At 41.0% G+C, this 13,790-nt stretch overlaps 1 protein-coding gene across 2 annotated transcripts in view; it reads right to left on the reverse strand.

Moving 5' to 3' along the window:
- LOC146830895 (fibrocystin-L-like) overlaps positions 1–13,790 on the reverse strand; it is a 1,171,295-nt gene that overhangs the window by 274,596 nt on the left and 882,909 nt on the right. For both annotated transcript variants that reach the window (XM_085605085.1, XM_085605086.1), the window contains exons 63-65: positions 8,870–8,996; positions 6,099–6,223; positions 2,480–2,570 (exon numbers count right to left, since the gene is read on the reverse strand). In XM_085605085.1, the coding sequence (XP_085461211.1) occupies positions 2,480–2,570; positions 6,099–6,223; positions 8,870–8,996 (343 nt within the window). The remainder of the gene's footprint in view (positions 1–2,479; positions 2,571–6,098; positions 6,224–8,869; positions 8,997–13,790) is intronic.

Raw genomic sequence — 13,790 nt, forward strand, 5'->3', positions numbered from 1 at the left:
CCCCAATTGTCTGTTCGCTTCATTTATGTAATCATTGAGATTTTGGACCACTATGTGTCCGCCTTTGTCAGAGGCTTTGATGATAATTCCGGGGTCATCTCTCAATTCTTTTAGGGCTTTATTCTCCCCCGGTGTTAAATTCCATGATTTTTCGTTGTTCTTCTTTTTGTCGGTTTCTTAGTTGTTCGACTTGTATTTTGTTGATTTCCTCCACCATAATTTCTTGGAATAAATCAATTATGTTACCTGGTGGGAGTTGTGGGCAAAAGGTAGATTGTGTTCTTAGCCCACTATTGCCACCTTTGTTTGTGTCAATCCCCATTCGCTGACATAGTTCTTTATCCGAATCGGAAGGTCGTTCATATTCCCCAATTGCAATTTCTTCCCCTTCCTCCAAGTACGTCAACACCCTTAAGGTGGGTATGTCATTCTGATTTAGGGGTGATGTGTCCTGGTTTGTTGGTGGTTTAGGTCTTGATGTTTTGTCTTCAAAGTATTTTTTAAGTTTGATTTTCGACACAATTTGTAGAGGTCAATGCAGAAGTTGGGTATATCAATGTCTTTATTAGGACAAAATGTTAATCCTTTATTAAGCAATTGCGTTTGAGCAGAACTCAATGTGTTGTTGGAGATGGTCATGACTAAGTTATTTTTGGGAGGTTCTTCTTTAGTTTTACTTTTTCCTTACTCTTGCTTTTTTGGTTTTTACTTCATCTTCTGCTTCTACTGGTTGTATTCTGGTTTGTCCTCTTCCCCATGTTGTCACTCTTCCCCTCCCTTTTTGTTGCGTTATCATCTGGACTAATTGCATCTCCCCGAAAAAAGCCAGATTCGATGCATTTGACTTTTCGTCTGCAGAACTTATGTCAGAACTATCTACAGTTACTGATGTCTCATAACCAGCACATTTATCCATCACAGCCCTGTTCCTGTACATCACATACTGCCTGGCGAAACTATATATGTGCCCACTGGCATAATCCAGTATATCTCTATTGAATGCATTAGCTTTTCTTTTTTCTACATCCGCTTCACGTTTATTTATTTTCTTTTCCATTGCTTCGATTTGTTCTGTTTTCTCCTAATTTGTAGGATTTTGGTTTAACTCTTCCCCTAGCTCTTTAATTATAGCAATTCATTTTTCCAGTTTCCTTTCTGCATGCATGATTAAGGTTCTCATCAGTTTAAAGGAACATTAATTTGTGTCATATTGCCACTGTTTTATTAGATCCACATCCAAGTCGTTTAGGGTAGGCATAATGAGGATTCTCAGTCCTCTCGGTACTCTCTCAAACTCAATATACTTCTAGAGTCACTTTTTCCCACCATTTGTTTACTTCTAGGATGTGGTTTTGTTGTAATTCTCTAATTACACATGTGAGTGTTCTCTTTTTTCTTTCTCCATGGGTTTCCCTTGTGTTGGCACTAGTTGAGCGTGCTGCATCATCATTTAGTAATTCACTCACTCTCTGGATTCTATTCTTGCTTCTGTCTGCCATTTTTGATCTGGAGGATTCATTTCTTATTTCTTTTTCATTGAGATTACAATCATGTGTTATTATCTGTTTATTAATCCTTAGGTGAGTTTTTAAATTTTTTCCCTTTTTTTCTCTCTCACCGACTTCTGTCGTTTTTGTTATTCTGGTTTCATAGCAAGATTCTCGGATATGCTTGTGAGGGACTGTGTTTGTATTTCTTAACGTTTTGTTTTAAGGAGTTTTATCTTTTGGCCTATTTCTTTTTCCTCTTTAGGCAGACGTAAACAAATGGGGTTGCCAAGTTATTCGGGTATTGGCGAGCATAGTTTGTAAACAAAATGTTCACTTACAGGTAATTTGAGGTGTAACTGAGCCTTTTTCAGGTATGTGACTTTGAGCATTTCGAAGGCCACAGACAAAGTTGCAGGTTTTCACCCATGATAAAATAGAATGAGTTGAGCAAATCCATTGCACAGAATATTAACGAGACATGAAATCTGACAACAGGCTCAATGCCTCAGCAAAAGTGGAACTAAAATGCATGTGAAGGCAGATTTTTGGGGGGGACAGACGAACTTCCGGGGATCCTACTATTCTAAATAGAACAAATGATTTAGAAATATTTAATTTTTTGCTGACTGGCTAAACATCTTCAGTCTAATATAGGGTTGTCCTATACAATTATGAAACATTAGATGTTTGATTACTTATATTTTGGGCTTGGTTTGAGCTTGAGTATGTTCTTTTTTTTTTTTATTTGACCAAACACAATTGTGCACAATCTGAAATGTTTTATGAAGTATATTTTGCCTGGGTACAAATACTGGCACGACTCTTTGGAAGACAGAGTTTGTGTTAATACATAAATACTAGTTTGATTTTCATATAATTAACCCTTAACCTCTATGTCCACATTCACTGGATTGCAGAGAATGAACACAAAATTATTTCAAATAATTTTGCCTATGTAAATTATTAGAACAAAATCGTGCTCAACTTACCTGAGCATGGTTCACCATTAATACGGTATGCAACTCTTTCAAATCCTGCAACAATATTGTCCTGGAGGACAATCTGCCTGCCGTTATTTACCTGAAAGTACGTTTAAACATAAAAACAATGTTACTATGAACAACTTTAAAAAAATGGCTTAAATCGACGGAACACTGTCAATACATCTGACAGTTAAAGTTGAAAAAGAGGACAAATAGTATGCAAAATGAAAAGCAAAGATGACACAAATAGTTTTACACTGCAGCCTATGCATATCTCTTTGGCAAAGTGTATGGAAAACTAAAAAAGGTTATTTAACTCAAGAAATAGGTCAAAATATTTCATGTTAAATATATTGTAAATTCATTTTATGTATTTATTTTAAGCATTGAACAAAAACTAAATGCTACAGCGCTATTGACTTAATTGTGAATTTAATCTTTAAGTAATTCAAGTACATTAAGTCAATGTAAAATTATTTTTCTGAACTTTCAATTAAAAAATAAATTCTGACAAAAAGTAAATAGAAAATGTGGATCAATAATTTTTAAAAGTGGTGCATAGAATTAATTAAAAGCAATTTAATTATATTTCTTTACAATTTGATTGTGCATTCATTTTAAAAAAAAGTATTTATATTTATTTATATTTTAATTATGTTGCTAATGCAATTTAATTTAACATTATTTCTTAGAGGGCTTTATTATAAGTCCCTTTCTTCATTATTTTCTATTGGAGAGAGCTAAAGTATCAGTGGTTAGCCATGTGTGGTGCAAGGTTTAATACTGCTTCTTTTTGGTAGTACTAACATAGACTTGTAAATTTGGCCCAACTCCTTTATTCAGGAGGTGAGGACCTGTAAATCTATACTTTTGAGCAGAGTTATCTTAAGGATTTTGAGGGTCTTGGGCCAAAGACATCTTTGGGCCCCCTGTTTGGGACGGTTTTGTATTTATGATCCAGTTTCAGCCCTTCCATGCCTCTTTGGCCAGGACCTTGACAGTGCACAGGTACACTTGTCTAAATTCAAATTGTGTTTAAATCTAATATTCAGGGATAGTGATGTGTGTTTTCAATATTATAACACAGCAGCAGTTCACTAATATTACTGCCAAATAATCTCTGTGACACTCTCCCATTTCTCATGTGTTGTCCTTTTTTTATCGCTGTTGCATGAAACGTAAAAACAAAATTTCTCTGCAAAATGTCTGTAACAGAATCTCACAGATTAAACACATTAAAAATGAATTAAAGGAAAATGGTATTTAAAACAATCTGTTAAGGTCAACAGGGCAAGACTCTCTGCAGAACAGAGCTTGCTCTATCAGGGGGCCCCTGGAAGGCTTCAGCCTTTGACAGTGCCTTAAAATGTCTCTAATTTTGTGTAACTTTGCACTTAAATGTTGTGAGTGGCCAAAAGTAGTAAAGTCATTCAAACGTGTCTGATTAAACTTACATCTATAAATTACTCACAAGTGTTAGTTACCTTTACAAAAAGCCCATTTTCCATGTTATTAAGAAAAGTTGGGGTATTTGTCATTCACTGTATCATTAAAGTAATTTATTTTCTGGACATATAAGTCAAAGTGCAGGATACCAGGGCACCTACTGTTGCTCTGTGATTTTTCTCCAACCATGATTTGGCTTGCTTTAACATTGACAATGTTGCCTGAATTACAAGTCTTGGTATGGAGTTTGGGAGCATGGCCTGAGCAATTCTGAAACCTTTGTAATAGCCCAAATTCTGGATGTTTTAATGCTTGATGTGCCCCTGAACTTTGGAAATGTTTAGGGAAGTGATATTCAATACATGCCAGCTGATTAATATTCCCTCTTGCTTTAGAAGCCCAGAGTGGGAGATCAGACCCCCTATGGTAGTGTGTGCAAATTTAGTTCATAAGAGAGTTACGGTCCTGAATGGTGGGCCAGCCCACGTTTAAAGAAAAAAACCTTTTCATGCGCGGTCTGCTCTGGTGCACACGTCTTTCCACAAATAGTATGTTTACTATAGCTATATAAACTGGACTAATACAGAGCTTGCATGTTTAAATTTCTCTCTGTGTGATTATTGGTGGTAAGGTTTCTTTGCATTTGGATGTACTGGGTGTGAAAGAACCTGCTAACAGAAACTTACCATTCCCTCCCCTAGTTCCCCAAACTCCTTCTTTGCTCCCACGTACAACACACTGGACCCCACATACATTTAGAACCTGTTCGGAGGTGGTAAATATATAAAGTAAAACATCATGGAACAGATTCTTATGTATGGTTTCACAGCTGGAAAAATCAGGCCACACAGTAATTTCCTATTCTGTGGGATTTTACTGGTAATTGCATAGTACTGAGGAGAAGATGTTAAAATCACCCCAGTACCATGCAACTCGTTTTATGGCCATTGCGTGTTTACTGTATTTTAGTAAAAGCACTGTGATGGAAACAAGAGAGCAGGGGAGTGTGAGGCAGCGGTACTGGTCTTGCCAGACCACTATGCTGTCACTGAACAGAAATAAAGTATAGCCCTTTGGAACCATAAAACATTTTCAAGTGGTGAGGGGGGGCGGTGATTTTTTTGGACTACATGTTTTGGTGGATCCGCATGATCTTTCACCTTCATCATGTTTTGTGACCTGCAGATTGATTTGAAAGGTTTGATTCAACTCCTCCCCATTTATTTTTAAATAAAAACATGCAGACTTTACCTTCTGCTCTTTTTCCTACAAATTTCACTCTCGTTCACTTAAGAAGCATTTCAATTTTAGGTGGTGAGCGATTATAGATTTAAATTCATGTACTTTTGTCTGCCTGTGTCTTAGTTGTTCTTCAGATGTGTTTACATCTATGATGTGCTTTTTACTACCCTTTTCATGTTGTATTGTTTAGTATCTATATATGTAGTCGAGTTTCAATTTAACGTGCAAATTTGACTAATTACAATCAGCTAAGAACAGATTCCATTTCAATTTAATTGTGTTCATTATTTTAGAATTGTTCCACTGTTTTTAGCAAATTTGGCTTTTATTTCTTTTTTTGCCTCCATGATTCTTACGGACCCATTTTTTCAGATACATTTGTCAAAGAACGAACGCAATGAAGTCCCATCTTGTACCCTTAGCCGGCCTGAAGAAAGGTCAATTCCTCCCAGTAGCCATGGCGCCACCTTTCACAGACAAAGTGCAGAATAAACATGCTGCCTACCCGTCAGCAGATGCAGGGCCAGATGACCATGCCACTGCCTTTGGAGCCCAGGCTGCTTACCGGTGAGTTCAGTCTTCACATGCAACAATCCTGAGTTTTGTAAAACCAGTGGGATTTGGAGAAATGCTAACTTTGTTCGCGTGGTGCTACACTTCATTTTTCAGTGAACTGAAGTATGAGCTTCGAGGCATATCAGCAGTGAGCTGTGATGACATTAAATACTTGATGCATTCGAGGATTTTTGGACCAGCCCAAAATGGATATTCGTGTCCTAATTTGCTTGTCCAGAAAAGTTATATAGATCAGACCAATTTACATGTTATGATACAACATCCTTCTAATTTATAGTAAAGACCCTGTATATGTTCCATAAAGTGTGCAATTTGACTAGCATACTTATTAAGATAAAGAGAGAGTTACAAATAAATGTACCTCAATCCCAGCATGCCATAACCAATTGTTGTTTATCTCTTTCCGGTCTTGGTAGGTTGAGGGCCAAATTGCTAGAGTAACTAAGTTCCTCCGAGCCTTGTTGCGCTGTCCCCAAAGTCGAATACCTGCAAAAAAAAAGACGAGAAAGAATCAAACGACTTTTAAAAAAATGTAATTGACGCTATCGTTTTAGACATACTTTTTAACAAAAAATCACTGTTGGTCGCCCTCACCGTACTCTCATGTTTATCACACACCATACTCTTACTATGCTGTGTCCGCATGAAGAATGAAAACTTAGAATCTGACAACCTCCTCCCCATAAGTGGACTGGAACCTTTCTGGATCCAGTCTGGAACCTGGAGGGTATTCGTAAGGTGAGGGATCCACAGAAATAAGTGTCCATTAGAAACACAGTGAGTAGGACAATAAAAAGCATAATAGACACCCCTCTGCATGTAGGATCTATAAAGGAGATTGTACATATGATGCTGCATTGCTCAGGAGTTTTAGGATTGCATTTTTTATTATATTCTCCTGAAGGTGTGAGCCATCGCAAGGAAACAGATGCCTCCACTGTTAGTGTGCTGAAGATTAGAATTTGTAGATTAGAGGGTGCATGGATGGATTTACACAAGAGGGTTTCAAATTATGAGGTCTTCAATGTGGTGTCATCATTCTAACTGAGAGCACTCAGGCAATGCTGAGAGGAGAGCAAGGAGGAAGGTTTGGGCACACCGAGGCTAAACATGGAGTAATTCAGACAGATCCTATATTTTCTTGTGGCCCTTTGTTTCTTCTAATGACATACCTGTTAGTGAGCATATTGAGTACTCGAGTGAAGTTATGCTCACCAGGTTTGTGTCACTGTTTCAATAACCACACACATATAGACGATCAGTAGTGGATTCCAAGTTGATTGGTGGGGATTTGGATGCAGAGTAAGAGTTTGAGTTGAAAGAGGAAGTTGGTGTCTTATTACGTTTCAGTGTGTGTGTGTGTGTGTGTGTTTGTGTGTGCTTTACAATTCAGGTGCAGATAAACTACGCGGTAAGGTATCGCACACTTGAGGTCCAGTCTATGCAGCCACCCCTCCTCTTTGGTGTAATGAGGAGGAGAGAAGTAAGATGGAAAAGCAATGCACTGATCCACGCGAAAGCAGACACTGCTTTTGTCAGAAAAGATGGGTATCTACAAAGAATCAATTTATTTGAGTAGAATACGGTGAATGGACAAATATGATATTGGCTGCCTTGAAACCTGTCACAAGATTCATTTATGGGGGATGCAAATATGTTCATCGTACCAGGTCCCAAGGTCAGGGGTTTCTCACAGGTCCTGGTCCATCAGTATATAGAGACCTTCAAGGGTTAAATGCATCTTTAACTTAATGCCAGAAAACACCCCAGTAGCCCACTAACAATCTTTTACGCTAAGGTCTCATGTTTCAAGCTGAACCAGATGCTCTTCGTGGCAGAAAGCATGGTCTCCTCCTCTGTTTAAACGTCCTTCTCCTTTGATGTAGGAACCATGTGGATCCTGATGAAGGCCTCTCAGCAACATAATACTGGAGCCTCTCACCCTTCCTTATGTTACTTTACCAGGATTTCATTGTTAGCGCTTGTTCCGTGCAGCCATCAGGCAATATTTTTCCCACAATGCAAATATTTATGGCAGCTTTCCCCTGGGCAATGACCCCTTCAATCCCAGTGTGGTACTGCAAAGGGGTACTTGTGGCAACTTCTCTGTATTCCCCTGAAATGTGAATAACGGACTTCTAGGTACTGTCAGGCCTCACAAACCTTTCCTTTACCAAAGTTCAATGTACAATAGCATATACAATATACCATACAGGGATCCCACTCACTGTTGCTCTTGTTTGGGACCTCTGGGTGTTGGCAGGGACCTCGCTCACCTAGTTCTGTCACGAACCTTCGTGACAAACTAATGTGACCACAGCCTTATGGCTCCATTGGGTAATTTGGTCTTTGGAAACTAAAAATAGCTACTGACCTGTATACCGCCATTTCTGGGCACCCCTTGCCCTAATGCATGTGACTCAGGTTTCTAAAGTCTCTGAAAAATCCGTAGTCACTACCTGATGATCTGTGTCTATTCTTTAACCCTGTGGTATACGCAGACCAGGTATTCTTATTATGGTTTTGGGTAGTTTGAGTATACGATTGACCTACCTCTGTTATTGTGTTTAATTGTGAAGCGGAGTGTAGAGGTGCAACTGTTCATACTCATTCTATTGGCTTGGTTTGGTTTACACATATGTGCATTTGGTGGCTAGTCACACTACCTACAGAGCAATCCCCTCTGGAAATTTAAATGATCAATATATCGCTCATCCTTCGAAAAACCTGCCATCTGGGGGTTAAGTCTCTGGAATTTTAGCCTTATCATTAGATTTGGTAGCTTTACCTGTCGTGGATTGTTATTTCAACAAGACAATGTTGTGGAGTATACAACATGTTTTAATATGCATTGAAAACTAGTTGGAACATTTGAACATCAGTAGTAAAAGAAAACAATATTGCAATTGAAGGTTTGGGTCTATATGTGTGTGTGTGACATTTAGAGATCAGGTATCTTTGAACTGTAAATATACAATTGCAGAAGGCACCACTGTATGTTATACTTCCATATACTTTAATTTGATATTCTCATTAAATAAATAAATCTTTTCATCACTTAGTTTTTCTGGCCATAAAATCTCTTTGCTACTTCTGACGAAAATAAAGATGTACAATTTACTTGCATATTACCTTCTCCAACAGTAAAATGGATGATGTTGTCATCAACGTTTAGCCCGTGTGTTCCAAATACTCCAATTGCTGGGGAAAACCCATTGTGGAAGGCACAGCCCTGGACATATGACTCATTAGGTTGAACCTGAAAAATGCAAGGTAATTAAATGTTGCTGTTGCTAAAGAGAGGCTTCAAAATGATAGAAAATTAAATAAATGTATATTTGTTTAGGCTTATTTATGTGTGCAGATTCTTATATCCATGTTGCATAGGATAAGCCAGACTCATTGGTGGTGGAAGTTCCTAAGATAATTTACCCCTGAGCAGAGAAATGATCCACAGTGCTATTGGTGCCACTGTTAGTCATGGTTGCTCTATTATAGAGTCCTGTAAAAAAAAAGTGCATTTTTTCATGCCTAACAATATGCCATGGTCAGACGAAGAAAATGTACCAAGTCATAACACTGAGTGTCTCAAACCACATAGCGCTCCACTGCAGCCCATATACCCTCAAGCTCCCTTGCATTTATATGGGACACTATCCACACCTAACGGGTGGTGCTGGAACAAGTGAAGTATTGGGGAGCCTAGCAGTGAAATTAACGTTCTTGAATGGAAGGGGAGATGGCCTTGAATATTTTCCCTAGTTTTCACTGAAAACTGGATGATGAGATCTTGCTCTGAAACTCACGGACCAACCCTCTAAATGCCAGCGTATTCCCAAGCTCTTTCCATCACAGCATCATTGGGAGCTCTGGGAGGGCTCTTCTGCTACACATGAGACCTGGTTGATCCTTCCAGAAACCATCTGTTTGACCCCGCCCTAAGCAAAGGTGTGTTAAGTGGACATCTGGAAACTGGAGCTTGAAGGGCAAGTTGGTTGGCACAACCTGGCCATTTTTAGGTGGCTCCTGTTATCACTTCAAGCAATCATTTTAAGGTAGATATTGTTTTGTATGTAATAACACAATCTATTGAAGGCAAAATTGTGTCTTCATCAGATTCTACTTATAAAGGAAACAATGTGACTGTGCCTTAATCCACGTGCCCAAGTTCCCTGTTAACTTGAATGACTAGCTGGAGTGCCAATATTGCTGTGCTTTGTAAGCACAGCTTACCGCACCTAAATACAACACTGGTTGGGTAAATAAAAGACTGACAATACAGTACTGGTGATATTGAATCTTTCTTCATCACTTGTGAACCTCAACTATTCACCACATAACAAAGTTATAATATGTAAAGTCACAGGTGCTCCAAACATTTCAATTTGGTGTATATGTTCTATAAATTCCTAGTTATATTTAGACTTTTGGTCTAAATTTAGACCAAAAGTTCAGTTTACAACTTTAGGAATTCACAAAGGGCATTTACGAGTACTATATTTATGTCTGCACTCGGGCAGGCTCTCCGCCCAGTGTGCAGACAAAAACATAGTAGTTGTAAATGCCCTTTCTGAACTCCCAAATGTGTAAACCTAGACGTTTGGTCTAAGTTTATAGCAAACGTCTAAGTTTACCTTTGTGAATCGGGCCCCTTATATCTGGCATGTGAAAGGACCTTGGTAATTATGAAATGTCTGGTCAAGTTTATAGATCAGTTGAAGGCCAGTGTAAAGTCATGCACAATAATGCATAGCTATGCATTAAAACTTTAAATAAACTATTTTAGATTAGTTAAAACATAAGAATTTTACTACAATTGCCATTTAAGTACCCCTTATTTGATACTAAGGGGCCTATTTACGGGCTGGTTTGCATTGCTGTTGCACCACGCAACGTGGTGCAAGAGCAATGCAAACCTTAAGTCAGACTTATGAAACCACGCAAGGCCACTTTACATGGCCCTGAGTGGCTCCATAAATCAGGAGTAAGGCAATGTAATGCAAATCATTGCTGTGCCTTACTCTGCCCTGGGAAGTCGTTCCATGGGCATCGCATGAGTGTTCCCACGCAACTCCCATGGTTTTTGGTGCATTCCCAGATTTACCAGAACTGGTAAACCTGGAAATGTGCCAAAAGGACATTACTTCCCAGGAGAGGCATAAGGAGGAGAAATATCTTTATTTCTCCTCATTTCTTCCTATTTCTATGTGTGCTGCATTTTGTAGCACACATAGATAGAGGAATAAGCATCTCAGGCTTGTTTTTGTGCAGCACGGTGTCCCTTACTGCACAAAAACAATGCTGCATGCAAGGCCAGCAACATGACCGAGTAGCTGCAAACTCTGGCAGCTCTGACAGCTAGATCGAATCCTACCTGAAATCCTAACCTTCCTTTGCCATCCAAGCGAGAACCTATCTCCCCTGGACAGGTGTAAACACACAGGCACCAGAGATGGGAAATCAAAGGCTCCTCGGAGAATTGGAACGGATCAAAGGCAATGTGAGAGCCGCAAGCATCATAATGGCAGCGGGTGGAAAACAGTGATGACCCCGGACTAGACAAAATTATCAGAGGTGACTGGTTCCTGTGTGGCCCTTAGAGACCACCGGGGCAGAATCCCATTGTGGACCGATATAGATAGGCGCAGCCTCACCCGAAACAGGGATCCTGAAACAGAGACAACAGGCTGCGAGACATGGCCTAGCCAAGGAGGACGTGAAGTGGGCAGTGTGGGAGCAAGGAGTCCGTAGTAAGTGTCTGAGCGGCAGAGCTGAGTGGTGCGGCCTGACCTGAGACCCCAACCCCTTAGAGGCAGGAGAGGAAAGGTCCTGTAGGCCCTGGCAGTGGGAGATCACGTCTGAGCAATGGGAATCCCTTGCAGGGAAGGCCGATGTTCCGATCCAGGCAAGCTATACCTCCAGGAGAAGTGGAGGCACCAGTACACCTGCTCCCCACATAAAACTCAGAGGGCTCCCCACCGGGTAACCAGCGGGGGCGATTGCTGCAGTATTAAAACAGGAGGGCTAACATCGCTCTCCGGATCTGTAGGGGACAGCCTGGACTGGGGCGCCCACACCTGGGCCACAAGAGAGGCGGAAACGATTCACAGGGCCTTATAGAATGGTGACACCAGAGACCAAACCCTGTGTACCATAAATGGTAATCATGTGGAGAGAATACACGCTGGCCCGGATTCACAGGAGAAAGCGGGCCATACACCATCTCTCACCCAGTCCACTGTAGTACGAAGAAGAAAGGGGAAGAGCCTGTCAGTTATAAGCAAGGCTGCACAAAGGGAGAGCTGTGGAAAGCCGCAGGAGCCCAGTGTAGCCAAGGGCCAAGGCAGCAAGTGGTTGGGGGCTGGAAGAACCTCTGGAGCAACCACCTGGACAGAAGGACTCTAGGCATAACATAGGTGGAAGAGAAACATACAGAGGTTAGTCCCCTACATGCCCCACCCTGCAAAACTCACAAACCTTAGAAAGAGTGGATTGAAACCCCTGAAAGAAATACCAAAGAAGTATCAGAAGACGGGGGTGAAGTGAGAAAAGGCCAAGGAACCCCTTACTTGAATGATCCACACTGGAGGATTCTCAAAGGGAGACCCCCTGACCTCCCTACACCAGTGATCCTAAATGCAAGGCTCCACACTCGAGCTGGTGGAGGAAACGGGACAAGCAGACAGATGCCCGACAAGCGACCCTGAGGTGAAATACCGGGGAAAGAGCCTGCTACACCTACCTGGGAAAACAGTGTGCAAACTACACACAATGGTCAAAGAAAAGGAGCCTAAACCAACCATTGAGGCAGGGGAGAATGGACCGCTACACAAAGGTTGTGGGCCCACCTCAATGAGCAGAAGCGAAACACCTCTTCAGCCGGATAACACTATCCTCCTGCAAGCAATACAGTCATCCAGAGAAATATTTGAGGGAAGAATAGAAGAGGTACGATCTGAAGAAACCATTCTGCAACAAGACCTGAGGAGCCTTTTGGCGAGGGTAACACAGGCAGGACAGCATATCTCAGAAGTATAGAACACATCCCACACTCTCCGTTAAGAATTCATGAGTCTCGTCGCCTCCCTGAAAGAAGTTGGCTGGAGGGTAGACAACACTGAAAACAGGGCACGCAGAAACACCCTGCGTTTTTTGGGATTTCGGGAAAGTACAGCGGGAAAAGACACAGGACTCTTTCTTGTCCAGTGGCTGAAAGACTCCCTACCAGCAGCTCAGTTCTCCTCATGCTTCATAATTGAGAGAGCACATAGGATGCCTGGCTCTAGGCTGCCAGTGGGAGCTCCCCCAAGACCTCTAATAGAATGCTTCTTAAACTTTCATGACAAGATCAGATACTGCAGGAGATGAGGAACAGAGGAGAGGTCAGACATAAGAATGCCAAGATCATGGTCTTCCCGGACTTATCAGGGGAAGTTCAGAAACAAAGACGGGCCTTTGACTCCGTCAAGGCAAAATTGAGACTGTTACACATTCAATAAATGCTGCTTTTTGTAGCTAAACTGTAGGTCATCTATATGCTCTTTTTCTAGACGCAGAAAGAGGATAGTGGATAGAGGATCGCCCAACTTTGAGGCGTAGCCATCAGGACCTGGGGACACCACATCGGGTCCCGCTAAGAAACACCAATATGAGGCGAAAGAGAGAGAAGAGGTATCATGGATACAACAGGTCGAACAAGATGCAGGCGGGTACATCCTATCGACAGAGGCTGGGCTCAGGCATGGAGACTTATTCAACGGAGAATGATGAGGACAAGCAGATAAGAAAGGACAGAAAGAGAAAATCTAAGGCCCGAGTGGACACCACACCAGACCCATCCGACCAGGAGCAATCAGTGGACACAGATAGCGACCTTCCACTTCTCCAAAAGATCACCAATATGGAGGAACCAAGAACAGACACAGCCGTTCAAAAATTGCTGCAGCAACAACAAGAAGGAAGCAAGGAGGAGTAAGGAAGATGGACTTTTTCGGAAGCCAAAGGACAGAAAGACCCAAATACTTGTATGTTACAGCAGTATACATTACACCAG

Source organism: Triturus cristatus, chromosome 5_1 (genome assembly GCF_964204655.1).
Source record: "Triturus cristatus chromosome 5_1, aTriCri1.1, whole genome shotgun sequence".
NCBI lineage: Eukaryota > Metazoa > Chordata > Amphibia > Caudata > Salamandridae > Triturus > Triturus cristatus.